The 27,917-nt window shown below is 40.3% G+C and overlaps 1 protein-coding gene and 2 long non-coding RNA genes across 4 annotated transcripts in view; 1 reads left to right on the forward strand and 2 right to left on the reverse strand.

Annotated features, from left to right (window-relative positions):
• Positions 1–2,913, forward strand: part of EPC2 (enhancer of polycomb homolog 2) — a 105,186-nt gene extending 102,273 nt beyond the window's left edge. For both annotated transcript variants that reach the window (XM_082464983.1, XM_082464982.1), the window contains 2 exons: positions 296–629; positions 1,650–2,913. In XM_082464983.1, the coding sequence (XP_082321109.1) occupies positions 296–629; positions 1,650–1,722 (407 nt within the window). In that variant the 3' untranslated portion in view covers positions 1,723–2,913. The remainder of the gene's footprint in view (positions 1–295; positions 630–1,649) is intronic.
• LOC309662475 overlaps positions 1–27,917 on the reverse strand; it is a 653,064-nt gene that overhangs the window by 555,019 nt on the left and 70,128 nt on the right. The window lies entirely within an intron of this gene.
• On the reverse strand, positions 15,720–27,907 carry LOC309662424. Its single transcript, XR_014264660.1, has 2 exons — positions 21,246–27,907; positions 15,720–21,136 (listed from the first exon to the last, which is right to left on the reverse strand). It is a non-coding gene; the product is annotated as an uncharacterized lncRNA (long non-coding RNA).

A 27,917-nucleotide genomic window follows, 5' to 3' on the forward strand; every position in this document is an offset into this window, starting at 1 on the left:
TCCAGAGAGGACCTCTCTGTCCTATTATACAGTTTCCAAATATGGAGGCAGCAGAATACTTTGCAAACCCTTTTGTGTAGGCTAGTAGAAAGAGGGTGTCTTTGGGGTTGTAACAGGTGAATATGTTACCAATCAGAAGGTCTCTTTGGAGAGGCCGTTATGTGGAAGGTCAATTTGGTATTTAACTAGATTACAAATGTTTACATTTCTTTTTATTCTTAAGCTCCTAATTTTTTAAAAAGTTTAATGTCTCATGACTTGAATGGAACGATTTTTTTTTTTCCTTCTCCTTCAGGAACCTCTAAAACGTTATACTCCACCAACATGGCTTTATCATCCAGCCCAGGGATTTCAGCTGTACAACTTGTAAGGACAGTTGGCCACACCACTACAAACCACTTAATCCCAGCATTGTGCACAAGCAGTCCTCAAACACTTCCCATGAACAATTCCTGCCTGACAAATGCAGTGCACCTCAATAACGTCAGTGTTGTTTCTCCAGTCAATGTGCATATCAATACACGGACTTCAGCACCATCGCCAACAGCCTTAAAACTTGCCACAGTTGCTGCCAGTATGGACAGAGTGCCAAAGGTTACTCCTAGCAGTGCCATCAGCAGCATAGCAAGGTGTGTGTGTGTGTGTGTGTGTGTGTGTGTGTGTGTGTGTGTTTCAAGTATCATTCTGTCCCTTTCTGCTGGCTATCCTGTGGGAGGAAAACGACTTTTTTTTTTTCTTTTTTTTTTTTTTTAACCGCTCAGGCAATAGATGTCTTGTCAATTGATTGACTTGCTTTTCAACAGATACTGAATATCTGCTTAGTCTAAAGCTCTGTGACGTAGATCATTTGTTTGAGGTCACTGGTAGGATGTTTAAATGCCAATCAGAACTGTAAAAAAAACAAGGAAAAAAACCCCACATCAACTTGGGAACCATCAAACTGAAAAAATACATCAGTCTATTTTAGAAGCTTCATTTATTCTTCTATTACTTCTTTGTAGTGTAGACAGTCCAGAAGGCTAGAGTTGTTATTAGCTTCCAGAGCTTTAGTTTTCAAATCAAAATTTGTATTTTCTTCAGTATTATACACAAAGGGAAAGTAAATTATTCTATGTATATTTTAAAATTGAGAATATTCTGGAATTAACTAAATCCATGATAATGTATTTCAGATTTTTCTTTCTATAACACTAATGCGTGAGAATCAAAAATATTGATTTGCATGGATTAATAACTACATGACCTTAAACCTGTAAAATTAAACTATAGTGGAAAATAATTTAAGTAATATTGTGCTCCAAATGATTATTCTTTTTGAGCATCATATGCTCCATCTATTGTAAAAACACTTGGATTGTCAGATGTTATATATTTCATAAGTAATTTATCATTGGCTTCTACTGAAATATTGTGTTAAATTACTGTCTTTCCTAAGTAAATAGTTATAATCAAGTTCTTAGGAATTACTAGGATTTTTTAGCTGAAGAAAACTTTTCCTCATTCCTGTATAGAAATTGTAAAAATGGGAGATGTTCTTCTGCAGTATATGTTTCGTTGTAATTACATAAAAATGTATCTATAAATACTAAGTGATACACATCATATTCTAGAGAGTATTAATATTTATTTTACTCTTTGCCTTATTATAGAGAGAACCATGAACCAGAAAGATTGGGTTTAAATGGAATAGCAGAGACAACAGTAGCTATGGAAGTGACATAACCTAAAACATGTGGCTTTGACCTGTGCTGATGGTGTGCAGTCATTCATATTCCAGCTGAATGCAAAAGGCGACACTCTGTGGATCACAGAGCGTAACAATGGACCTAAATGGACAAGACTATATCGGATGTTAAATCGATATATGATGTATATTTTGTAAAATTGGGAAAATCACTACCTTGTAATATAGTTTATTTGTATCATCAATATTATTTCTGTTACTTGAATAGTAGATATTCATCATCATGCTTTTGCACTTGAATTTGCAACTGAATGGATTTTAAAAAATAATTCTTTAATGGGATCATGAGCATGAAATGGGATCCTGCATCACTTGTTTTAACTATTTATTTTGCCATGTTTACATTTTGTATCTTGTAAAAAATAAATCCAACTTTGTGTCTAAAAAGTTAAAAAGATTCATAGCTAGGAAATGAAATTCTTGTAATTTTTTTCTAAAGGAACTGTAAAGTTTTCACTTGGTTCATTTTGTTTCACAATTTGACTAGATGGACTTTTTGGTAAATACTTTAGTGGCATTTCACTGTCAAATATGAAGTTCAAGGCAAAATAGTATTTTCTATTACTGTGCAGGGGAAAGGGATGGATCGATACATGCAAATTTAATGTAGTAACTCACTTTTCCATATATTTTGAATGTATATTTCTATTTATAATACCAGTTTATAAAAAATGATGACACAGAAAAAAGGACTAGGAAAAATTATGCATCTAGCACATTTAAACTGTGCAGGTATGAACATTTTTCAAGGATTACATTTTATCTGAAGACTGCATATTTTAACTGGCTTTACCTGTACCACACCACATAAAGGATATTTTGCCAGGTATGTACTGCATTGTGTGATTGCAGTAACCATTGGAGGTCTAGATATCGAGCCATCCCGGGTGCTGGGAGGGGGGGGTCGTGGCAAGATTTTGTCTTTTCAGTTTTGGAGAGTTTTCCTGTGGCTACAAGGCAAGTAACGGGTTGGAAAACGTCTGACTGTAAGCGTTGGACACCTTCACAGTGTAGTGTTTTAGTGACTTTTTTTATACGGTTCTTGTATATTAGATACGTGTAGTGGTGTTTCAGAATGTTTGTTTATGCACTAGTTCAGACAACTTTCCCTGTTACTTGTTCTTGATAAGTGAAAACTGCAGGGAAATAAAAATACATATCAAAACATGGACATGCTGCATATGTGTTTATTTCACAATGTGCACACAGTATAAGTGAAAATTTAAGGGAGATGATAGCACTTAACAGCACTTTTCATTTTCACAGTGCTTTCCAAGCATTAATGAAAAGAATTATAAGAAGCTCATCTGTGGGCACTATTGGGTTTCAGATAATCCAATATAAACTACCTTTGATATGAAAAGTTCTTAAAATATTTTACAGAATGTAAGTAATTTGCAGTATAACATTCATTGAAATCTCATAAATGAGCCTCATTTTATAAATAAAAGTTTAGAGTAGAATTATATTGCAAGGGGTTTTGTCAAGTAAGTACTGGGAAATGTAAATATTTTTAATGAATATGATTAAAACCATTTCAAACTTCATAATTTTATACTTTACATTTTTTATATCTGCAGTCCTGAAAGTTGTAAATTGATATGTCAGTTGATTTAATGGACCAGGGTTTCTGCTGAGAGTGGTTTTTATTCAGGTCCTGAATATGTAAAGCAATTTATGGTCAAAACCATAGGAAAAAATAAATTTAATTTCTTCATTGGTTGTGACCTGATAGGATCCATGCTCGTTTCTTCCATACTACCTCTGGAGTTACTCATTGCTGATGATATAAAGAAAATAATTTTGATTTGATGTGTAGTATGACTGTGTTCATTCTGCTTTTAGTTGGATGTATCTCCTTGCTATTAAGAACTCAAAACAACTTTAGTGCCGATTTCGGAGAAAGGTTTTTATTTCCATTTTACTGAAGTAAAGCATGAAGCAAATTTGCCTTGTGATACACATGTTATAAATAATATAAGTAAAACAAAGAACTGTATTTGTACAGTTTCTGGAGATGTGGCAAATCCAGAATTTATCAAAAACTGATCACCAGTTTGTTTTTTTGTTTTTGTTTTTTAAGTAAAATAGAAAAAATTAAGCCTCCCTTATTTTGGTGTTGTAACTGTTTCACAGATTTCAGTTACTTGCACACACATTTTTCCAGTGCTTTTCAAGGACTTAAGTGACATATTTGTTTTTACATTATTAAATTGAAGAATAGTTTATTTTTGCCCAGGTCCTCCACTGGACAATACCACCATTTCTTGGTTTTTCTGATGAAACTAATATTGGTACTTGTAGTTCAGTAAGCTTCTAGAGTCCTTGGAGTGTGTTTTTTGATGGGGTGGATAGTAGGTTTGTTTGTTTTAAACAAGGGGGTAACTTTCATGTGCTTGGATATCTTGTAATTGAGTACAGGTAAAAATAGTTACAAATTGTATTTTTCTGCCTTTCTAAAGAGAGTACCCTTTTTTTCTCCTGGTAATTCAAGATCATCATTATGATTAATATTAAGATACAGCTCTAAGTATATTTGAAGATGTGTTACATATCTTCCTTTTGCAGAAGACCAAGGGAAAAATTAAAATATCTGGAGGGCACATTTAAAAAATATATACAGTACACACACACATTCTATCTTTTAAAAAAATGTTGAATAGGGTATTTGCAACTGTGCTTAGTGGGGTTTTTTGTTTGTTTTTTATTGCCAGGGTTGTTTTTTGGGGGGAGAGTAGTAAGAAGTAGTAACATTTCAAAAATTGCTCCATAGTGTGTACTGCTGTATTTGAGTATAATGCTGTATTTCAAACAAATTTTATTGACCCGTATATACACCTTCGACTGAAAGGTTTTGTTGTCCCTTAACTAACTTGACAGACTATTACATTTCAAAAGGTTAAGGGTATCTCAAGTAATTCTGAATATTATGTTCTATAACACAAGAGTTGTTTTTCGTTTAACCACAGCATGATAACAGCAAGCATCGTGGAGCATGTCGAGTTCTCTCTCGGTGACGTTTTTCATTTAGTCCTAACAATTGTGTAAAGGACTATTATTTTTCCCATTTTACAGGTCAGGAAAATGAAGTTTAGAGAAGTTAGGTAACTGGCCTTATGTCACACAGCTGATAAGTTACTGAGCCAGGAATTAAATTCGGGTAGTCACCACACTTTTAACCACTGCCTCCCATCTTTAATGTGAAAGAAGTACCCTTCAAAGGAGCACTTATTGTACTTCTCAGTCCGCTTATTGACAGCATCTGTGTAGCACAGTTTTAAATTTCATCTAGAAAACAACCTCCTCCACTCTTACACCATCAGGCAATTAATGTTTGTTTTTTGCTTCCCAGACTGAGTGCATTAGATCCACCTGTGGCTTCTAGCCATCCATCAATCAAACCCAGCCCTGTCAGTTTATCCTCCTCTGTCTGCCAGACCTAGCCGGTAAGTGCTAAAGCTCTCAACCAGCGCAAAGCTTTGGAAGCTGGGTCTGGGCCAGGACGTGGCTGAGTTTAGCCCTTTCTGGACCTTGGTTTCCCCATCTGTAAGATGAGCAATTTCCTAAAACTCTAGAAAGGAGGCCACCCTGCCAAGCTTGGTGCAGATGTACATGTGGCCCGTGTGTCATTGGTCTCTCACCAAGGAAGTAAATGATGTGGGAGCTAAGGCTGAGCATATGGTTAGTCTAGAGCTGCTTTTTTAAAAGTCATTACTGTCATCGATGACTGTAAAGTATTGACAATTGTATCATGTAATGCAACTTACCTTGTGCAGAACTAATAATTCTAACCAACTTCAGTGACTACAAGTCTCAGAAGGGCACAAGAATTATTTATTTTTTGGAGGAGGCATCAGTGCGGAAAACAAGACATCACAGTGCAGTAGAATATCAGAGAATTTGTTGAGCTGGGCTTTAATCCCTTCTCTGCCATTTAATTGGCTGGTGATTTTATCATCTTCATATTTCCCAACTTGTATCATAGAACAGATGGGTAGAATTAGATAACCTTTGACATCTCTGCCATCTCTGATGCCACAGGAATCAAATCTCCCCCTACCCCGCTTACCTCCCCAGGTGGCTCCCTTGCTTTCCAGGAAAATCACCTTCCATGCCATTGTCAGCATCCATTGACTTACCAGCACCATTCAAAAGGATCAATGCCAAATCAGACCCTATGTGCCTTCCTACCACATCTTTTTCTTTTCGTATTTGTCTGAAGGGGGACTATTTCTTATTTCAAACACACGGGCTTAAGCTTTTTAGTTGTGACCTACTGCAAAGCTTACCATTTTAACAGGGAAGAGGAAGGTAACACTGAGCCACATATTTCTTTAGCAGTAATTTATTTGGCACAGGATTTTAAGCATGGGCTGTCTCGAAATGGGGTCTTGTATCAAGATTAAGAGTTCTGTGTATACTTAAAGATGTCTTGTTATTCTCATGCAACCTCTCTTGTAATGCATATTTGAACAAAACCCCTACTTCCCTGGCTGGCTGACTAGAGTAACATTGCAGGTCAAGAAGATGATAAAATATCTCTGAACATTGACCCTCAGAGTGAACATCTGTTATCCTCAGGAAAGCCTAGGATTACTGCAGTTATCTTCCACTGATAGAACAAAAGAAATCTACTCCAATCAAAAAAAATTATTTCACCTGCCGTATACAAACTGTTGATTTGATGAATAGCACATTCCAGAGCAATGACATTTTCCATTTGCCATTGTTGAAGACCTTTAACCATTAGCCTATAGAAGAACACTGTGTACTTCCTCTGCTCAATCCCACGGCCACTGGGGGTCATGGGCACACACAGCTCCTGTCTTACTAATGGCTGTCTCTTATGTGCTCTTCTCGCTCACAAGTAGATCTTGGTCAGTGGCCAGGTAAACCCAAATTAGGAATAGCCAAGATGCAGGATTTCAGCTTTTAACATGAGACGTCTATATTAGTTATCTACTGCTGAGTAATAAACTATTACAAACAACACATACATTACAGTGTGGGCTAGGAGTCCAGCACAAAGCTGAAATCAAAGTGGCAGCTGTTCTTGTGTTCTCTGGAGGCTCAAATAGGGGAGGATCTACTTCTAAGATCCCTCAGGTTGTAGACAGAATTCACTTCCTTGCGGCTGTAGAGTTCCTAAAAATTGGCTTCTTTAAAGCTAGCAATGGAAGAGAGAGTTTCTGCTGCGTGATGTCTCTTGCTTCAGCGAAGACCTAGGCCTTTGTGAAAGGCTCATCTATAATCAGGCCCATGCAGCTTGGTACGCTTTGATTAGCTCAGTCAGCTGATTGAAGACCTTAGTCACATCTGTAAAATCACCTTTGCCATATTCTATACCTTAGAAGCAAGTCACAGGCCTTGCCCACACTCAAGGGGTGGGAATTACACAAAGATGTAGGTACTAGGGGACAGGAGTTACAGGGCCACGGTAGGGTGTGTCTGCCACGTCTGTGTAAGTGAATTAACTCCATCCCACTCACCCCAGTCTCCCCATCTCAGTATACCTTGGATTAACCTCAATGGAGCTACATATTTATATAGGGAAACGATTTAAGGTACTCTCTAATGCAAACATTTTGCTATTTTGTAAGTAAGTCATAAATCCCACAGGCCTGGATGTTGGGCAGTGGGTCAGGTGCAGGCTGGAGCTAAGCCTGCTGGCCAGCATCAACACAAAAGGCTTGCGGGAGCTGGAGTGGTTGAGACCAGCTAGAGAAAGAGTAGAATGGAAAGAGGAAAAGTATGAAGAGCAAAACTCTGAGCATCTGTGAGGCCAGGGGAAAGTGGGGAGAGGAAGAGGCAGAGGAAGAGACTGGTAGCAATCGGGGAGGAAGATCTGGATCCAGGGGGTTCTAATTTCCTTCAGAAGAACCGTGCAGAGGTAGAGTGCAGGGGGGGTAGGGATGAGTGGTTTGGGTAGGTAAGGAAGTACAGGTGATGAGGATTTAGCAGTGAGGAGGTGAAAATTAACGAGGACGTGGATCAGAAAGCCTGAGCCCAAGTGCTGTCCAGTACTTCTAGCCATCAGAAGCACCCAGGAGAGCTTTTAAAGTACAGATGTGTGGGTCTCACCCCAGGCTGACTGAATCAGGATCTCCAAAAGTGAGTTGGTGTATTATCTTTTGTTTTAGTTCTTTGCTTGTGTGATTTGCTGGTTGACTGGTTTTTGGTAAGCTCCCCCAGACGGTGTTTGTTGATTGCAGCTAAGGTTGGGAATGACTAGTCTAATCTTTCTGTTTATTAGTTGTGACCATGGATACGTAAGTTTATGGAAAAGCTCAGGATTTGCTTCCTTAGCTGTGAAGTAAGGAGGGTTAAATTATTTGCCCAGTCCCATTAGTTCCAAGGGCACACAGAGAATGCCTCTCACTAAGCAAGCTTCACAGCCACTAGCAATAGGGCTGATTATGAAGCTTATAACAAATGCTTCCTTTAAAGTTTTGAGACTGTATGCTTTAAAAAATAATTCTGTCTTGCAGTTTATCACGGATGAAAATTATGGCTGCTTAAATTCTCTACAGCAGTTCATAAGTGTACCTCACACCTTACCATCTCAAGCACTCTAAGTTCCCAGATCACCCCGCAAACATCAGCGTGCCCAGAGAGAGAACTGTCGTCCCTCCCCACCCCTGCCGCGATGGTCCAATCACCACTTTTCAAATGCTCATTCACCGCCACTGCTAGACGCTTTCCGGTTGTTTAGACCATGGCTGTCAGTACATGCTTTCCAATTGTATACGACTGTGGTATTTGATTACAGGGACAAAGTTACTGTCCTTAAGAAGCTGTCTTAGGCGAATTTTGCTTGCCTAACATTTACACAGCATTTGGGACTTTGCTTTTTTTCTCTCTGTATGTACTCTTCCCTGCCGTGAATTTGAATACTATCTTTATCTGGTGACTTCAAAATTTTATCTTTATCCCAGAACTCTGTGCTGAATTCCATTCTTCTATATCCAATGCTTTGTTGACGCCAACACTTGGAAGTCTCACAGACATGCCCACACTTACCATGTGCAATCTTTCACCTGCATGCTCCCAGATGTGTTACCATCACCTCTCCATCCCACCACTGCTTGCCCCAGTCTTCGCCATCTCAGATGTGACATCTAAGACTCACCTTGATTCCTCCCTTTCCTCAATCCAACCCCTGGAACAGTCCCCTCGACAAGTCTTTTGACCTGAGCTCCAAAATATGTATTGAGTTCATCTGTTTTTCTCTGCACTGCAGCAGCGCTTCTCCCCACTTCTGTTCTTGCCCATTTCCATTCAACTCACGTGGTAGCAAATGCTATCCTTTGGAAATCAGATTTTCTCAGTTGTCTCCTAAAAACCCTCCCACTGCTTCCCATTGCATTTAAAATCCAAAATCCTACCATGACTGTAAGATCTTTCATGTCTTGCACTGCCTTCCTCTCCAAACTCATCCATATTACTTTATCGCCTCACCACACTTGAGCCCACTGATGGATCCGGTCCAGACTTTAATGAATGATTTCCTGCCTCAGTGCCTTTGCACATGGGCATTCCTTCTACCTAGAATACTCCTCTCTGCCTATTCACTAGCTCCTTCTCATCTTTTAGGCCTCAGGTGTCCCCTCTTCAGAGAGGTGCTCTGTGGCCGTCCTCCTCTGTTATTCTCTGTCCCTTTATCTGTGAGTGATATGAAGGAAATATTTTAAATTATTTGTCCGCTTACTAGTCCTTTCATCTGCCTCATGAGCCTCGTGATGGCAGGGACTAGTTCTCCATTGTATTTCCTGCACTCAGCACGGAGCCTGGCACATGGTAGTTGCTGAAATATTTGTTGAATAAATAAGTGAATGAGTAACAAATAGAGCTTCAGAGTCAAAATATTTCTTTTTTGTTTTTTACTCTTTTTATTGTTATTTTAAACCAAAATGTGGTGACCACTAAACTTAGTTTTATTTCTCTTGGACTTATTAAACAAACAGATTTGAAATCTAAAATAGTTTAGTTACACTTAAAATGATTGACCTATAGCTTCAGAAACTGGTTTTCCCCATGGAGCTTCCTTAGGAGGTTGCTGTCATCTTTAATCCAAAGCCTGGCAGATGGTTGTGGGTGGGTAGTGGCAGAAAATAGGCTTTGTTTTAAGATTTCCAAAAGCTATTTTTCTGCTTATATTTATACAAAATTAGCAGTTGTGCTCAAGTATAAGAAAATCAGGGAGCAGATTGGGTAGCTGTTGGTTTTGTCACTGTGTTTGTGAGCTAGAAATATTTCTTCGTCAATGATCACTCTGAGTCTCGTATCTGGGGTTTGTGACTAATCACTGTTTCCTTAGGCACTTATGCTTTCCAGGTGTATTTTTGTCAAAACATCAGATTTCAACACACTTACCAGGAATGCATTGAGTTATCAAAGCTTTCCACTTAAGCTATTATATTTTGGAGAGAGAATTCTTGCTCACACCAAACCCACATCAGATGTTTGCCAAAAAATGCAAATAACATTTGTACCCAGCTGTTGATATTTGACACCAATTCTCTTCCAGGTGTGGCTTGAATTGGGGTTGATTTTTCATCTGTAATCCATCCTGTCCTGGCTGCTTTAGAAAGTGCTATTCTCTCCAGCCTCCATCACTGGCAGGTGAGATTTGTCTCAGTGTTTATGAATGAAGTATAGCCCTTTTCTCAAAGGCTTTGCCTTTTTGCATTCTGTCTTGGGAAATAGATTGCACAGACTTTTTGTAACTAAAAAGGAGGCCTACTGATGATCTTGTCTGACCCTCTCATTTTACATATGAAGAAACGAAGACCCAGCCAGCTGAAGAAGCTTACCCAGAACTACATGGTGCCCAATCTGGGACTAACCCCAGAAGGCTGCCAATCCTGTGTGCTTTCTGAACATTCATAACCTTGATCCAACAAATGCTTGTTTAAGTGGTTTTCAGCTCTTAGTTATAAGTTCTATTTAAAAGTGTCAGATGGCCATGTTACTACTGAACATTTAGATGGTTTGTTATACAAATTGCATAAGTTAAGAGACCCTTAAAAACTACATGGCTTGAAATTAGTATTTTAGATGTCTAAATTCTACCTCACCTGATAGTAAGTCATGGACCCCTTCTTCCTTTGTTTGAATTTTACAGATATACGTTTTTTGTTTTTGTTTTTGTTTTTCCTGAGATGACATTCACAACGTAAAATTAACCATTTAACAGTGAACAGTTCAGTGGTATTTAGTACACAATTCAGTATTGTGCCACTACCACATCTAGTTCCAGACATTTCAACACCCCAAAAGGAGACCGTATAGCCATTAAGCATTTACTTACAGTTCCCTCTCCCTCCAGCCCCAGGCAACCATCAATCTGTTTTCTGTCTCTATGGATATACCTTTTCTAGATATTTTATGTAATTGGAACCATATGTGACATTTGTGTCTGGGTTCTTTCACTTAGCATAATGTTTTTAAGGCATATATACATTGTAGTATATACCAGTGCTTTTTATGGCTGCATGATATTGCGTAAGTGTATACCACAATTTATTTATCCACTCATCTGTTGATGTGTTCGTTTTGGGTTTTTCCCACCTTTAGGCTATTGTGAATAATGCTACTATGAACAAGTGTATATGTTTATTTGCTTAAGTACCTATTTTCAATGCTTTTGAGTATATAACTAAAAATGGAATTGCTAGGTCATGTGGTAATTCTATGTTTAACTTTTTGAGGAAGCCACAAACTGTTTTCCACAGTGGCTAAACCATTTTACATTCCCTCCAGCAATGTACAAGTGTTCCAATTTCTCCACATCCTTGCTAACACTTATTATTTTCCTTTTAAAATATGTATATGTATACGTATATGTATATGTATGTATATAACCATCATAGTGTTTGTGAAGTGGTATCTCATTGTTTTGAGTTGCATTTCCCCAGTGACTAATGAAATTGAGCATCTTTTCATGTGCTTGCTGGCTATTTGTTTATCTTTTCTGGAGAAATGTATATTCAAGTCCTTTACTCATTTTTAAGTTGAGTTGTTTCCCTTTTTATGTTGAATTGTAAGACCTCTTTATATATTCTGGATATAACACCCTTGTAACTCATATGATTTGCAAAGAATTTCTTCCATTTTGTATCTGATCTTTTCACTTTCTTGATAATGTCTTTGGATGCACAAAAGTCTTTAATTTTGATGAATTCCAGTTTATCTATTTTTTCCTTTGTTACTTGTGCTTCTGGTACATTATCTAAGAATTCATTGCCAAATCGAAGGTCATAAAGATTTACTCCTATGTTTCTTTTTAATGATTGTGAGCTCTTATATTTAGATCATTGATATATTTTGAGTTAATTTTTATAAATGGTGTGAGTTAGGGGACCAACATTATTATTTTGCATATGATACCCAATGGTCCCAGCTGCATTTCTTGAAGAGACTCTGCTTTCCCTGTTAAGTGGTCTTGACACTTGTAGAAAATACAGGTGTCTAGCTGTAGGTGTATGGGTTAATTTCTGGATTCTTAATTCTATTCCATTGATACACACACACACACACACACACACACACACACACACACACACACACGTATATATACCCTTATACCACTACCACCATTGCTTTACAGTAAGTTTTGAAATCAGGAAGTGTAAGTTGTCCAATTTTGATCTTTTTTAAGATTGTTTTCATTATTCGGGGCTCTTACAATTCCATGAGAATTTGAGGATTGACTTTTAGAAATCTGCAAGAACACTGATGGACTTTTTTTTTTTTTTTTTTAATAAATTTATTTATTTATTTATTTTTGGCTGTGTTGGGTCTTCGTTTCTGTGCGTGGGCTTTCTCCAGTTGCAGTGAGCGGGGGCCACTCTTCATCGCGGTGCGCGGGCCTCTCACTGTCGCGGCCTCTCCCGTTGCGGAGCACAGGCTCCAGACGCGCAGGCTCAGTAATTGTGGCTCACGGGCTTAGTTGCTCCGTGGCATGTGGGATCTTCCCAGACCAGGGCTCGAACCCGTGTCCCCTGCATTGGCAGGCAGAGTCTCAACCACTGCGTCAAGAGGGAAGCCCCACACTGATGTACTTTTTATAGGGACTTCGTTGAACTTGTATATTTCTTTGGGTAGTATTGCAGTCTTAACAATATTAAGTTTTCCAATCCATGAACATGGGTTGTCTTTCCATTAATTTAGATCTTAATTTCTTTCAGCAATGTTTTATAGTTTTCAGCATACAAGTCCTTCACTTCCTTGGTTAAATTTATTTTATTCTTTTCTTCTTTTGGATACTGTTTTAAGTGAGATTTTCTTAATTTTTTAACAGAGTGTTCATTTCTGGTATACAGAAATGATTGGTATACAACTGATTTTGCATGTTGATTTTGGATCCTGTAACTTTGCTGAATTTGTTTATTACCTCTAGTAGTTATTTTTGTGGAATCTTTGAGATTTTCTATGTATAGGATCATGTCATCTGTGACTAGATAAAGTTTTACTTCTCCCTTTCCAGTTGAGATGGCTTTTATTTCTTTTCCTTACCTAATTACTCTGGCTGGAACTTCTAGTACAATACTGAATAGCAGTGGTGAAAGTGGGTACCCAAGCCTTGTTCCTGATCTTTAAGCAAAAGCTTTCATTCTTTCACTATTAAGTATGGTGTTAACTGTGGGTTTTTCATAAATAGACTTTATCATATTGTGGGAGTTCCTTTTACTCTTAGTTTTCTGAGGTTTTTTTGTTGTTGTTGTTGTTGTTTATCATGAAAGGGTGTTGGATTTTGTCAGATGCTTTTTTATGTGTCAATTGGGATGACCATGTGTGTGTTGTTTTGTTTGTTTGTTTGTTTTTGTAGTTCTATTAACCTGTATTATGTTGATTGATTTTCTCACGTTGAATCTCCTTGCATTCCTGGAACAAATTCACTTGGTCATGGTATATAATCCTTTTAATATGCTATTAGATTTGGTTAACCAATATTGGGAATTTTCGTGTCTATATTCATAAGGAATATTGGTCTATAATTTTCCTGAGGTGTCTTTGTCTAGCTTTGTTAACAGGTTAATACTGGCTTTATAGAATGTGTTCTCTCTTCTGTCTTTTGGAAGAATTTTGGAAAGATTGGTATTAATTCTTCTTCAAATGTTTCAAATCACCAATGACTCTGTATAGTGCTAGAAGTGGGGGGGGGGAGCGGGTTCTACTACTGGTTCAATCTCTTTACTTGTTATGGTCTATTTAATTTCTTCTTGGATCAGTTTTGGTAAATTGTGTATTTATAAGAATTTGTTCATTTCATCTAGGTTATCTAATTTTTTGGCATTTAATTGTTCATAGTATTTTCTTATATTCCTTTTTATTTCTGTAAGGTTGGTAACAATGTCTCATTTTCATTTCTAATTTTAGTTATTTGTGTTTTTTTCTCTTTTTGCTTTGTCAGTCTAGCTAAAGGTTTGTCAGTTTAGTTGCTTTCAAAGAATCGACTATTGGTTTCATTGATTCCCTCCATCATTTTTCTATTCTGCATTTCACTTATCCCCACTCTGATCTTTATCTCCTTCCTCTACTAGCTTCACATTTAGTTTGCTTTTCTTTCTCTAGTTTTTCTAGTTGAATTAAAGTCTTTGTCGAGTAAGTCCAATGTCTGTGCCTCCTCAGGGGTAGTTTCTATTAATTTCTTTCTAGGAATGGGCCATATTTTCTTGTCTCGATACATGCTTCATCATTTTTTGTTGAAAACTGGACATTTTGAATACTATAATATGGTGACTCTGGAAATCAGATTTTTTCCTCTCCTTAGGGTTTGTTTTTCTTGCTTGTTGTTGGCTGTAGCTGTTTTTTTAGCAACTTTTCTAAAGTATATTTATAAAGTCAGTATTCTTTGTCATGTATGGGTTTCTGGTGTCTGTTTTTTATCCGTGTTCAGCTAGCGTTTTAATAAAGATTTCCTTCAGTCATCCCCTTCCCTGGTTGGCAGCAGTAGGGCCGGGTTGGGGGGGAAGTTGACAGAGAAAGAAAAAGTTTTAAAAACACAAATAGGGACTTCCCTGGTGGCACAGTGGTTAAGAATCCACCTGCCAATGCAGGGGACACGGGTTTGAGCCCTGGTCCGGGAACATCCCACATGCCGCGGAGCAACTAAGCCCATGTGCCACAACTACTGAGACTGCACTCTAGAGCCTGCGAGCCACAACTACTGAAGCCCGCATGCCTAGAGCCCATGCTCCGCAACAAGAAAAGCCACCGCAACGAGAAGCCCGCGCACCGCAACAAAGAGCAGCCCCCCGCTCACCGCAACTAGAGAAAACCCTTGTGCAGCAACAAAGACCCAACTCAGCCAAAAATAAATAAATTAAAATAAATAAATAAATAAAAACACAAATATTTCCCAGTCTTTGCAAATTGCTTTGTATTGGAGCACTCCTTCAGTGTTTAGCCAGGCTATTTATAACTCTGCTTTAGCCTTCACTTCCTCTTGGACTCAGCCTAGAGATCAGCTGGAGAAGAAAGCTTAGAGTCTTCTCAGGTATTTTCTATGCATGTATTCTGCCCTGGGCATGCATGTGGCTTTCTAAATTCCCCAGTGTGGAAGGGCCCCTGCGAATTCCCTGATTTCCCAAAACTCTCTCCCTAGCTTTTCCACCGAGCCTTTGGGCACTTTGTGCTTTAGTCATAATCTTTTTGCCCCAAGTAGCTGTGGACAGTTGATTTGCCTTACAGTATTTTCAAGGAATGTCCACCACTTTTCTACCCTGAGCGAGTTCCAAGTTAGGCAAAGCAAAAACAGAACACCAGTATCAGTTCTTCAGGTAACTCCTAGACAGGTTAGACTAGACAAACACAATTCTTTGCAAGTAAGGTTTGTTTTGCTCCCTTTGGAACCAGAGTCCTACCCTGGGAATGTGGACCACCATCTTCAAGACTACTGATGTGCCACAGAGGTTAGGGGGACAAGGGCAAAGAAGAACACCACAAAGCTTTTCTACCATGTTTAGGTTGCATTTTTCTTTCTTTTTTTTAATTAATTTATTTTATTTATTTATTTTTGGCTGTGTTGTGTCCTTGTTGCTGTGCGTGGGCTTTCTCTAGTTGCGGCGAGTGGGGGCTACTCTTTGTTACGGTGCGCGGGCTTCTCATTGCGGTGGCTTCTCTTGTTGCAGAGCACGGGCTCTAGGCACGCAGGCTTCAGTAGTTGTGGCATGTGGGCTCAGTAGTTGTGGTTCATGGGCTCAGGAGCGCAGGCTCAGTAGTTGTGGCACATGGGCTTAGTTGCTCCATGGCATGTGGGGTCTTCCTGGACCAGGGCTCGAACCTGTGACCCCTGCATTGGCAGGTGGATTCCTAACCACTGCGCCACCAGGGAAGCCCCATAGATTGCCTTTTTCTTGATATAGGGTTCCCTTGCCTGCTGTAAACCTTTGTTTTCCAGAGTTGACAAAGTTGGTTCTAAAATTTTTTGCTTGATTTTTTTGATGTTTCTGTGGTGGGATGGGTCCTTGGAACTGCCTGCTCTACCATTTTCACTGACATCTGGCAGATATAGTTTTGCCCATCTCTTTATTTGTAGTCTCTATCATTCTCGTTGTTTTGTGTGCGTCTCGACACCGCATAGATTTTATAGAATTGTGTATTGCTGTTTTTTTTTTTTTTGGGCTGTGCCATGCAGCATGTGGGATCCTAGTTCCCCGACCAGGGATTGAACCCTCACCCCCTGCATTAGAAATGCAGAGTCTTAACCACTGGACCACCAGGGAAGTCCCATGTTGCTTTTAATAGATCATTTAAGCCCATTTACATGCTTTGATATGAGAGATGTTTTGTCTCAGTTCTTTCATACTATTTTACGTTTAATGCTTGTGTTAATGTTTATGTGTGTGCATGCATATTTGTGCATGTGTTTCATCATGTGATCTCCTTTCTTTGTTCACCTTTGTTGTTGCTGTAGTCCTCTTTGTGTTTAAGAAGGCTTCTATTTTTTGTTTTAGTGGTTCTCTTTGCATGTAGGTCATTGTATAATTCATACTCTTAGTTCCTTCTTTCTTTAAACAACACCTAGTGGTTCCCTACCATGAGTAACAATTTCATTAGCTTGTGTCTTCCTTGCCCTGCTGCCCCTCTCTTCTCCAGCACCAAATTTTAGTCAATAATAACTTTGTTTTCCCTTTGTATGCTAAAAGTACTTAAGCTTATGTTAACTATAAATGATATCCTGTGATTCTCAGCTATTTCAAAAGGGACTGTCACTGTGCTTATTTTACTTCCCATTTTATCTCCCATTTTTGTTAGTTTTATTATTTCCACATTGTTAGAACACATGACATTAACCGCCTATTCCCACCTTTGTTTTAATTACTACAGTTTTTAATATTTCATAATATCTAGTAAATTAAAGATATTATTTTCTCAGTAACTTCGGTTATTCTTGCAACTTTCCATATGAATTTAAAAAATTTTTATTTTATATTGGAGTATAGTTGATTAACAATGTTGTGTTAGTTTCAGGAGTAAAGCACAGTGAATCAGTTATATGTATACATGTATCTATTCTTTTTCAAATTCTTTTCCCATTTAGGTTATTACAGAGTATTGAGCAGAGCTCTCTGTGCTATATAGGACGTGATTGTTGGTTATCTATTTTAAATATAGTAGTGTGTACATGTCAATCCCAAACTCCTAATCTATCCTCTCCCCTACCCTTCCCCCTGGTAACCATAAGTTTGTTTTCTAAGGCAGTGAGTCTGTTTCTGTTTTGTAAATAAGTTCATTTGTATCATTTTTTTTTAAGATTCCACATATATGTGATATCGTCCATATGCATTTTAGAATCAGTTTCCTAGGTTCTAAGATCTATGTAGGCAGTTTGCTTAGAATTGTACTGAATCTTGGAGAAATTGAATGGAATATACCCATAGATATCTTTGCATATTTGTTGTTAGCCTTACTCCTAGGCATGGTTTTTGTTGCTCTTGTAAATTACTTGGAAAACCATGATTTCTTCATTAATTAATTGCTTGTTTTTTCCTTAACACCAAGGGGTACCCTGGCCTTTACTCCCTCTCCTTGATCATCTCTGCACTTACCTCCAAGTGGTTCCCTATCCCCTGCTCCTCCAGTGCACCTCAATGCAACTTAAACGGCCGCAGATATCATTCGTCTCATCACACTGACCATCCATCCTTCAATGCTGGCCAGTGATCACACCAACCAGTCTGTCCTCAGTGCCAAGGTTATACTTTTCTCCAATTCTTATGTCTTAATAAGCTCCACTGTTTTTAATTAGGAGGCTCTGGTTTTAATCTAGGGACCCTGAGCTGGCAGTGGGAGAGAAGATGGGGTCAAGACATGAGACAATATGGCATTAGAACTTCCAGGACGTGATAAGTGGTGAAATGCGAGAAGCGAGGAAGAGAGAAGGACTATGACCTTCCTCCTCCTCAGGCTCTCAGGGTTGTGTGCCAGGGGCCTTTTGCCATCCACTCATGCTCTCAAGGAAGGATGACACAAACTCAGAAGTGAATACCCTCTCCCTCAATTCCTTTCCTTCCCACAGCTCTCCCTACTATTCCTACTTCTGCATCTACCATCCTGACATCCCTTAGGCTCTCGGGCTGTTGCTACCTTCTAACAATGAAGTCCTGCACTTGATGCATTGTAGATGTCCCATGAATCTATGTGAGTAAATGAATGAGAGCTATTGTGTAGGTTATTGCCTTTGTAACCTCTGGGGTAGGTCAGGATAGTAGGATCATGCCCAAAATATATTTGGCATTAGTGTGACTAATAAATCCACACATCAGAGCTGAATGTGTTGAATCCATGGCAGGCCAGGCACTTTCTTGCCTCTGGGCCTTTGTTTGTGCAAGTCCCTCAGCTAGAAACACTGTCCTCTGCCTGCAGCCTCCTCTTGGGTTGCTAACATTTGCACTCGTCCAGGAAGCCTTGTCTTCTGATGAGGCTGCCTTCTCCAACGAGGCTGACTTCCCGTTACTTCCCTTTCATAGCACTTGCACTTGAATTCATTACAGAGTGACCTCATCTGCCTCTAAGCTACTTAAGGGCAGGGAGGGACCTCGGGTGACTTCTCCACCCATGCCTGGCACATATTAGGCACAAACATATGACCTGTTGGACTGAACGAATTGGATTTCTTCTACCAGTGGGAACGAGAAGGTTGTTCCCTTGTTCAAGATAGTCCCTCTTCTGGACCATATAGCAAGTTCTCTTTCCCATCTTAAGAGATGCCTCTACTAAGGGGTCCCTCCCACAGCTCACCAGAGGATGTGACTCAGGATTTCAGGTGATGATTGTACGGAGGCTCGTGCTCCTAACCCCCCTGACAAAAGTGTGTGTGTGCAGATGGCTGCCAGCTGGGACACCTTGTCCTCTGGAGCTCTGCCAGGCCACCCTTCCGTACATACGTGGCCTGCATCTCTGCCCTGCCCAGACTTTCAGTGTTCCCAGTAGTGAGCCTGGTGGCAGCTATGCCTCTGTCCTTTGCACAGGAGCCCTGGCCCCTTACCCCTCACTCCCATCAGCTGAGAAGCTTTCCCGCAACTGACACAGGACCAGGGCTCCTGGATCCAGCGCCAAGAAACTTTTTGTAATAATTTATAACCACAATGCCCAAAAGTCTAACCCTGAGGATATCTGTGAGTCACACACACTTCCCAGGGCTGGCAGCCTCACAGGAACACGGGGCCAGAGGGCTGCTTGGGAGCGGGCACTCAGCACGGTGGGCACTAGGCCGTTAGAAATCCTTGTCTGTCCCTCCACGTGCCCTTCTTTGCTGTCCCTTACCTCTGCCATACCAGGCCATCCAGGGAGCGGGCTCTAGGGCAGGGAAGATGGAGCAGGGAGTCTTGGGTGGGCTTTGGCAGCCCTCATGGTCTGCAACAGCCGAGAAACATCACCAGCTGCTTCTGGGCCTCATGGCTGTTTTGGGGCTGCAGAAAGTAACGTAGATCTCTCTCTCTCTCTCTCTGTCAAGACATTGCTTGAACATAAATTTTTTTCAGCCGTGTTAACATCTCCTGCCTACCCCACCCCTTTCTCCCAGGTGCTCTGGAGCATACGCCGACCCCCAGTAGGAAGAATGTCACCCTCCAGCAAGAGGAAGGTACGCACCGTGTGTGTTTCATTAGCACCGCCTCTCAGGGCATCCCGCTTTTTGACTCTGGTTTTAGGATTTTACTTCTAATCACTGTTAAGTATTGAATACATAGGCCAGCACTGTCCAGTAAAAATGTAATGCAAGCCGTATCTGTAATTTTAAATTATATTAAAAATGTAAAAAGACAGGTGGAATGAATTTAATAGTATTTTATTGAACCCAATATATCCAAAATATTATAATGTCAACATGTAATCAATATAAAAATCATTCATGAAATTTTTTTACACTCTTACTAAATCTGTTTAATGAAAGATGATGTTATACTTTTTTAAAATATTTATATTAATTAAAATTAAATAAAAGTGTAAAATTCATCTCCACAGTCACGCTGGCCACATTTCAAGTGCTTGATAGTCCCAGGTAAGGAGGGACTACGGGCTGGGCAGCATATGGTGCAGACAGCTGGGAGCAAAGTGATGGCTCGGTTAGGCAGGCCAGCCTTCAGGACCTTGCTTCGTCATCCCAGCGCAGTAGCCATGTCTTTTATTTTCTGTATTCTGGTGCTCTGACCCTGGAAGGACTGCCCCTTCCGGTTCCTAGAGAGAGCAAACAGCACACCTGTAATCTGCCTTCCTGCGCAAACCAACCAGTGCGGAGCCTGCCCCCCAGACACCTCTGTCGGGCTCTCACTCTCTGCTCTTCCCTGCCCTAATCACCCCCAGACCAGAAACCAGACTACGAGGGACGGCCCTGGGCCCCAGAGCCCATCGAAATGACCCAAACTAGCCAGTCCTAAACAAGCGTATCCTGCCTTGCCCATCCCTTCTTGAGAAGCCACGGTAAAGACTCTCACCCATGTTTTCTCCTCATTCTCTCTGCCTCCTGACCCACCCCAGCACTTGATGTGGCTTCCCTGCATGCTGTAGCATGGCACCTGTGTCTAGGGAACTGTGAGTTTAATAAACTTCTTTCTTCATGACAGTCAGTTCAGTGTCTGTGTGTCTTTTTTTTTTTTATGTATATAGTCACCTTTATTATAATTCACGAGTACATTAGAAACTGACATGGATCTCTTTATTAAGACATGTAGATTCTCATGGGCATCTGCTTTCCACTTTGAAGAAAATCCAATTTACTTGAGAATGGCCAAGATCTTACTATCAGTACATCAAGTTTCCACCTCATAGGAAACATGAAAGGGTCTCTTGGGACTCCCAGGTCACTGTACTGTCCACAGACCTGCCACACTCAAGTGTCTTCTGGAATTCCTTCTAAATTTCAAAAGGCACCTGGGCAACAGAACACTATTACTCTGCTAGTTTTTAAGGTGCAGTTCCAGGGTTAAACATTGTGCCGAAACTTAACATTTTCAGATTGCCCAGGCTTATCTTCCAAAAATAGTGTATTACTCACTTTACTAATCTCCCTGCCAAATAAAGGCCCCCAAAGCATTGTTAACTGCACAAGTCAGGCAAGGCTCCTCTTCTCTCCTGAATGAAAAGGACAAAAAAGAATTAGATTCATACATAACAATCTTATTTCACTTTTAAATTTTGGTATACCAGATGTCTCACTGCATGGTTTGTCTCCTCAGTCATCGTTCACAGGACCCTGAGAAGCTGTAGGAATATGCAGGCGCAGACTCAAGGCCCGGCTTCATCTCCAACGTTGTGGAAAGGGACTGTACGTCATGGGGCAGAGCCCTGTGCTCCCCTACGCCACCAGGACAGAGCCCGGGGAGTGACCTCCTGGGGTATCCACGTTGGAATGTGTGTCTTACCTCAGGTACCCATAAACCACCGTGTTCTGGGGCTTATCTTCCTTTTCATCCACCTCCTCCTCCTCCCCGGTCCTGGCATGCTCCTTCTTATTTCTTCTTTGCTCTGAGCATGATGTTCCTGTTTGGTTAAGCTCCTATTTCCTGAGCAGGCCCGCCATGTACAGTTGTGCAGGTTGTATATAGCAACCAGTTAGGGCTAATACCCAGCCTGTATTGGGTCGACCCTAGGAGGTCCCTCTTTCTGTGGGCTGGCAAGACTGTTCCTGGGAACCTCCCTGCCACCCTCCTACCTCCCTAAATCCAACCCATCATGGAGCCCTTCCAGCTGTTTGCAGACCTTGTGCTCCTGAAATAGGAGGTGGGATCCTACTCATGTCACTGCTCTGTTATCGCACTGGAATGTATCCTCCTCCCACAGGAAAATTCTGCAGGAAAGTGGCCAAGCTGCCTGTGGAGCCTCAGTGGAAAGCAGAAAAGATGCTCTTTTGCCTCCTCAGCCGTTCTGCGTCTGCTTCAGGTGGAGTTCTCACCATCACCCACCCAACCCCACTCCCACCCCATTTACACCAGGGAGGAAATGACTGAAAACAGCTTGAGGCAGGGCCCTCACCCCTTGCCTCCTGCCTGTAATTCAGTAGGCCTCAAGTTTTCCAAGATTGGCCCTTGAGGGTCTGGACTAGATCAGTGCATCTCAAACTTTAAGGTGCATCAGACTCGCTGGAGGACTCCTTAAGACACAGAGGGCTGGGCCCCACCCCCAAAGTTACTGACACTGGGATGGGACCCATGAACCTGCATTCCTACCACGACTCAAATGAGGCCGGTGCTCTTGGCTCTGGGACCACACTTTGAAAACCACAGCTTCAGATGTAGTGCTCCAGGTATCAGCGCCACCTGAAGTGGCCGTGACCCTCATCTCCACTCCTCAAACTCAGAGGTCCTTGTTCTGCAGAACACGGTGCCTGAGCTTTTTGGGCAGAGAGTCTGTCCTAACGTGGATCATTTTGTCTCCCCTCAGCAAGTCTTGCATATCCTCTCTGTGAAAGCTTGTTCACCAGGAACAAATATCTAATAGTTTTGCAGACTCTGTGTGTGTTTGATACCAAGTGATGATGGTAATTTTCAAAGCTCCACAGAAGTATTACATGGAATTCCTCCAGTCCCTTTACCCTGAACTGAGTGACATCGGGGTTCTGATTCCAGAACAAATAAGGATTTTCTGGACTCATTGATATGGGCTGTGAACGTCACAGGGAGAAAAACCAAGAAGCGTCTTATTTTAGAGAAACCTACCTATCTCTCCCTGGCTCACGCTCTTTTCCCATTTGATAAAAATGGTGGCTTTTCAGGAACCCCAGCTCACCTTCTGAAAGCCACAACAGCATTGGTGGAATACTAAAAAGAAAAGCAAGCCCTCTCCCCACGACTTGCTGCCAGCTTTCCTTGGAGAACGAGCGACGAAGCCTCACTAAATGCCAGCAAGTTGAAAATTGTTGGCAAGAGAGGAGATTTGCATGCAACACTGAAACCCCTCTGCAATCGTCACTTCCAAGTTGTGACTGCCTTTCTGCAAGGACACCTTGGATGCTTCCCCAGATTGCCGCAGCCTCCAAAATTGGACCTGGTATTGTACGCTGACGTCTGGATATGCTTTTTCCAGGGGGGAGGGGTGGTGGTGGAAGAGAGAGCAGATTTTAAAGAGCTCCTTAAGTTAAAACCCAAATCATCTCCAGTCTGCACAGTGAGAACTGCCTCAGCCAGGCACGCTTTCTCTTTGCACAGCCAGTAAATGACACAGAGAGATGGCCCCTGGGAAGGCCTGTCACTTAACTCTTCCTGCACCGGTGGGCAGGGCGATCTTCAAGAGCCAAACTCAGCAGCAGCAGAGAGCACAGAGCTCATTGAAAATCAGAGGTTCTGAACATCAGCACCACTTTTGGAGCTTTTTAAAAAATACCCATGCCTAAGCTCCTCCCCAGACCAATTAAATCAGAATCTCTGAGGTTGGAGCCTGGGCATCAAAAATTTTCACCCTGTCCCTACCCAGGTAACTCGGATGTGCAGCCAACATTGAACAGCACTGCTTTCAAGCCTGCAGGCCACTTACTGGCTGGGTGACACCGGAAGGCTGTTCAACTTCAGTTTCCCCAGTGATTCAATGTGGTGGACATGATTTGCCTCCCAGAATTGTAGTGAGTAGCAGGGGAGGTGAATGGGTATGTAGAGCTTGGCACAGTGGAGGGACCACAATAAGTGCTCAATAAATGGTATCTTCTATTTTGAGCTGAGCAATTGAGGGCTAGCAATTGGGGGAAGATCCTGAAGTGTGGAACTGGAATGAGAAATAAAATTCAAAACAAAATCCAAGGAAATGAAATGGCAAGCCATGGACTATTGTGAACATTTTATCCTACTTTTATCTGATGAAGGACTAGTGTCCAGGATATAGAAAGAATCTCTACAAAGCAGTGATAAAAAGATAAACAACCCAGTAACAAAGGGTCAAAAGACTTCAACAGACCCCTCACAAAAGAAGATATACGATTAGCCAATAGGTGCAGGAAAATGTGTTCAATGTCATTAGTCGTTTTAGGGAAATGCAGATTAAAATTGCAGCAAGAGATCACTTCATACCCATTGCAACAGTTGGAATTCAAAAGATTGATAATACCAAGTGTTGGTAAGGATGTGGAGCAATTGGAAGGCTCATACATTGTGGATAGAAGTGTAAAATGGTTTGACCACGTCACAAGTCTGTTTAGTAGTTTCTCATAAAGTTAAGCATATATTTACAATGCAACTCCAATCCCAGCCCAAGAGAAACAAAAACATATGTCTACAGAAAGACTTACACAAGAATGTTTACAGTTGCTTCATTTGCAGGCAAATACTAGAAACAACCCAAATGTCCATCGATTGGTGAAAGGATTGACAAACTGCAGCATGCTACTAAGCATTAAAAATGATCTACTAGTTCAACCGCACAGATTAATTGCAAAACATTATGTTGTTGTGAGAAAGAAGTGAAACACTGAAGCGTTTGTTCTGCATGAGTCCCTTCATGTAAAGTCCAAAACAAACAAATCTAATCTTTGGTGACAGAGAACAAATCAGTAGTTATGTGTGAATGGCTGGATGGGATTGACTAGAGAGAGGCATGAAAAACTTTCTTGAGGATGGAAATGTTCTATTTCTTGTTGGAGGTGATAGAGACATGGAATTTCCATTTGTCAAAACCCATCAACTTGTACAATTTAACCTGTGCATTGTATTTATGTAAATTATACATCAGTAAGAAAGAGGTTGGGGAAACATAAATAATAAAATCTCACACAGGAGACTCTAAGCGTTTAGGTGCAAAGGATGAAAACCGGAAGACGGATGAACATATGGCTACCAAGTTCACCACCAACTATTTTTGCCCATATCAGAGGACGTATCTGTGCCTAAAAGGAGGTGTAAAGCATATTTACATATAATATTAACCAAGGATGTATGCTGTCCACAGAGGAGTATGATCTGCTCTCTCTCATGTAGTCCTCTTGTCAAGTTGAGAAGATTTCCATTCTCCAAGACTTGTACAAATAAAATCTTTTGACAGGGCAAAACCATTCCATGTGGATTTTCAACTTGGATATTTACCAGAGACTAACCTCAAAATATGATGTTGTGATAGCTTGTCTTAACCCAGCCAGTACTCAGGAGCAAACCTGTAGAGCTTCCAACTGGCCAAAGATGGGCAATGTGAGCATCGCTGAGGATGATGACTACAGTGGATTAAAGTACATCAAATATGTGTAAATGCAAGAGTGTATAATAGTGTTAAACCAGCCATGACAACAATAGTAAATCTAATTGGTCACCACTGGAGGATGCTGAGGAACCAAGCCATTATTGTGAAAACAGTAAATAAAAGGAAAGAAGTAAGCATTTATCTTGACTTCTCTTCACTAACTGTGCCACCAGCTAGAGCAATAGTACACAAGGTGACATTTATTTTAGTAGAAGTATTCCAGCTAGTAAATAAAGAATAGTGGATTTTGAATATCATAATTTTGGGTCTTGGAGTGTTACTATTAACATCACACAAAGAAAGCAACAAGCCATTGTGTGCCTCCTGATGGAAGTGCACACCACCATCCAGCAGGTGTTCTTCCCAAAGTCTCTTGCCTGAGTCTGACCAATCCTATAGATCTACCTGCCAATGCAGAGAACACATGACCCCATGGATGCAGTCAGCAAAATGCCATCTTGGGAAACTGTGGGACAAACAGCCTGGTTTTTTTTTTTTCCAACAAATTAATTGTAAGAAAAAAAAAAAAAAAAAGATGGAAGGGAAACCTATAGATTAAAGAAAGTATAAACACATTTCATCCAATTACTGTGTGTGGACTTTATTTGGATTCCAATTCAAACAAGCTGTAAAAAAAAAAAAAAAAAGAAACAATGAAGAATGAAGTTTATGAAACAATTGAAGTTCTGGATATTTACTAGATATTTGATGCTATTATTGATTGATTCTTAGGTGTGATACTGTTATAGTTATATATAAAAGAGGAGACCTTATACTATTTTGAGATAGACATTTTTTTAATTTACAGATGAAGTAATACGATATCTGGGATGTGCTTCAGAATAATATGGGAGGAGCAAGTGGACGGGATATAGATGAGACGAGACTGGCCCTGAACTGGTATGTGCTCCTGATTTGGAAGCTGCTGAGATGAGCAGAGCAGTTCACTATACTATTTGGTCTACTCTTGCCTGTATTTGAAATTCTCCATAATGGACACTTTTAAAAAGCGGAACTGGGGCAAAATTTTGGTAACAGCATTACCCTGTTTGAATGTGGATATTATGGATGCTTATTAATTTTCAACAGCAATAGAAAAAAATATGCTTAAAAATCTGTCAAAATGTAAACGTAACATCAATTAAATAGAAATAAAATATATAATTTTCAAATAACTAAGGGAGGGAAAAATATAAGATCCTTGAAAGTCCAATAAAAGTCAGAGGGAAACAAAGGAATAACACAGTGGGAATTCCCTGGTGGTCCAGTGTTTAGGACTCCTCGCCTCCACTGCAGGGACACGGGTTCGATCACCGGTTGGGGAACTTACGACCCCGCATGCCATGCAATGCAGTGATTCCATGTGTGTAGAGAAGACCCTATGTGTTTGTAAGTGCAAGAAAAATGGAAGCCCAGGCTCTTAACTCCAAAGAGAGGAGCAGGATAGCGGCGGGAATAAGGCAGACTTTCATCTTATTTTATTTACTTGATATTATTTGAATTTTTAATATAAATGTATTAGTTTGGGGAACTTTATTGAAATATCAAAAGGAGATGACAAGTTTCAGCCGTACATTGGACTGGTTGGCCTTGAATTTCTAACTCGATTTTCTGGGGCAGGGCCCGTGCACCACTTGCTTGCTTCCATTCCAGATGATTCTGTGGAACAGACCGCACTCTGATGAGGGTGGAAAGGACAAACCTGATCAGAATTTACTGTTACAGAAATAATGTATAGGACATGCAGTACTCAAAGCTTGTTGGTTTATCTCATTATAATAAACTATTTATTTTACAATAATTTTAGATTTACAGAAAACTTGCAAAGGCAGTACAGAGGGTTCCTGGGTCCCTAATTGTTAACATCTTATGTTACTATGGTACATTCCTCGCAATTAGGGAACCAATATTGATACATTATTATAAACTGAAGTCAATACTTCATTCAGATTGTCTGAGTTTTTACCTAATGTCCTTTTTCTGTTTCAGGATCCCACCGAGGATACTGCATGACCTTTAGTCCTTGTGTCTCCTCAGACTCCTCTTGGCTATAACAATTTCTCAGACTTGTTTTGTTTTTGTTGACCTTGACAGTTATGAGGAGTATCGATCAAGTATTTTGTAAAATGTCCCTCAAGTTGAGATTGTGTGATGCTTTTTTCATGATTAAGCTGGGATGATGGGTTTTTGAGAGGCAGATCCCAGAGGCGAAGTGCCATTCTTTTCCCAACATATCAGGGCTATAAACCATCACCACGCCTTATCACTGATGATGTTAAACCTGACCACCAGAGGAGTTTCATATCATATACAATCGTCCAGAATAGAGTTCCAGAAGAGATTCTTCAACATGTTTACTAGTAGCATGTAGTGTCTTCTTCTTTTTTTTTTTTTTTAACAAGATAAAGTAAATAACAAATATTCCATTACTTCTGATGTAGTTACAAAGGCTTGGGGAGGGAGCGAGGCTTTGGATGCTCTGTGGATTGCGTGTTTTTGTCTCACTTCTTTT

The sequence above is a fragment of the Balaenoptera physalus genome, assembly GCF_965194825.1.
Source record: "Balaenoptera physalus genome assembly, chromosome: 6".
Lineage (NCBI taxonomy): Eukaryota > Metazoa > Chordata > Mammalia > Artiodactyla > Balaenopteridae > Balaenoptera > Balaenoptera physalus.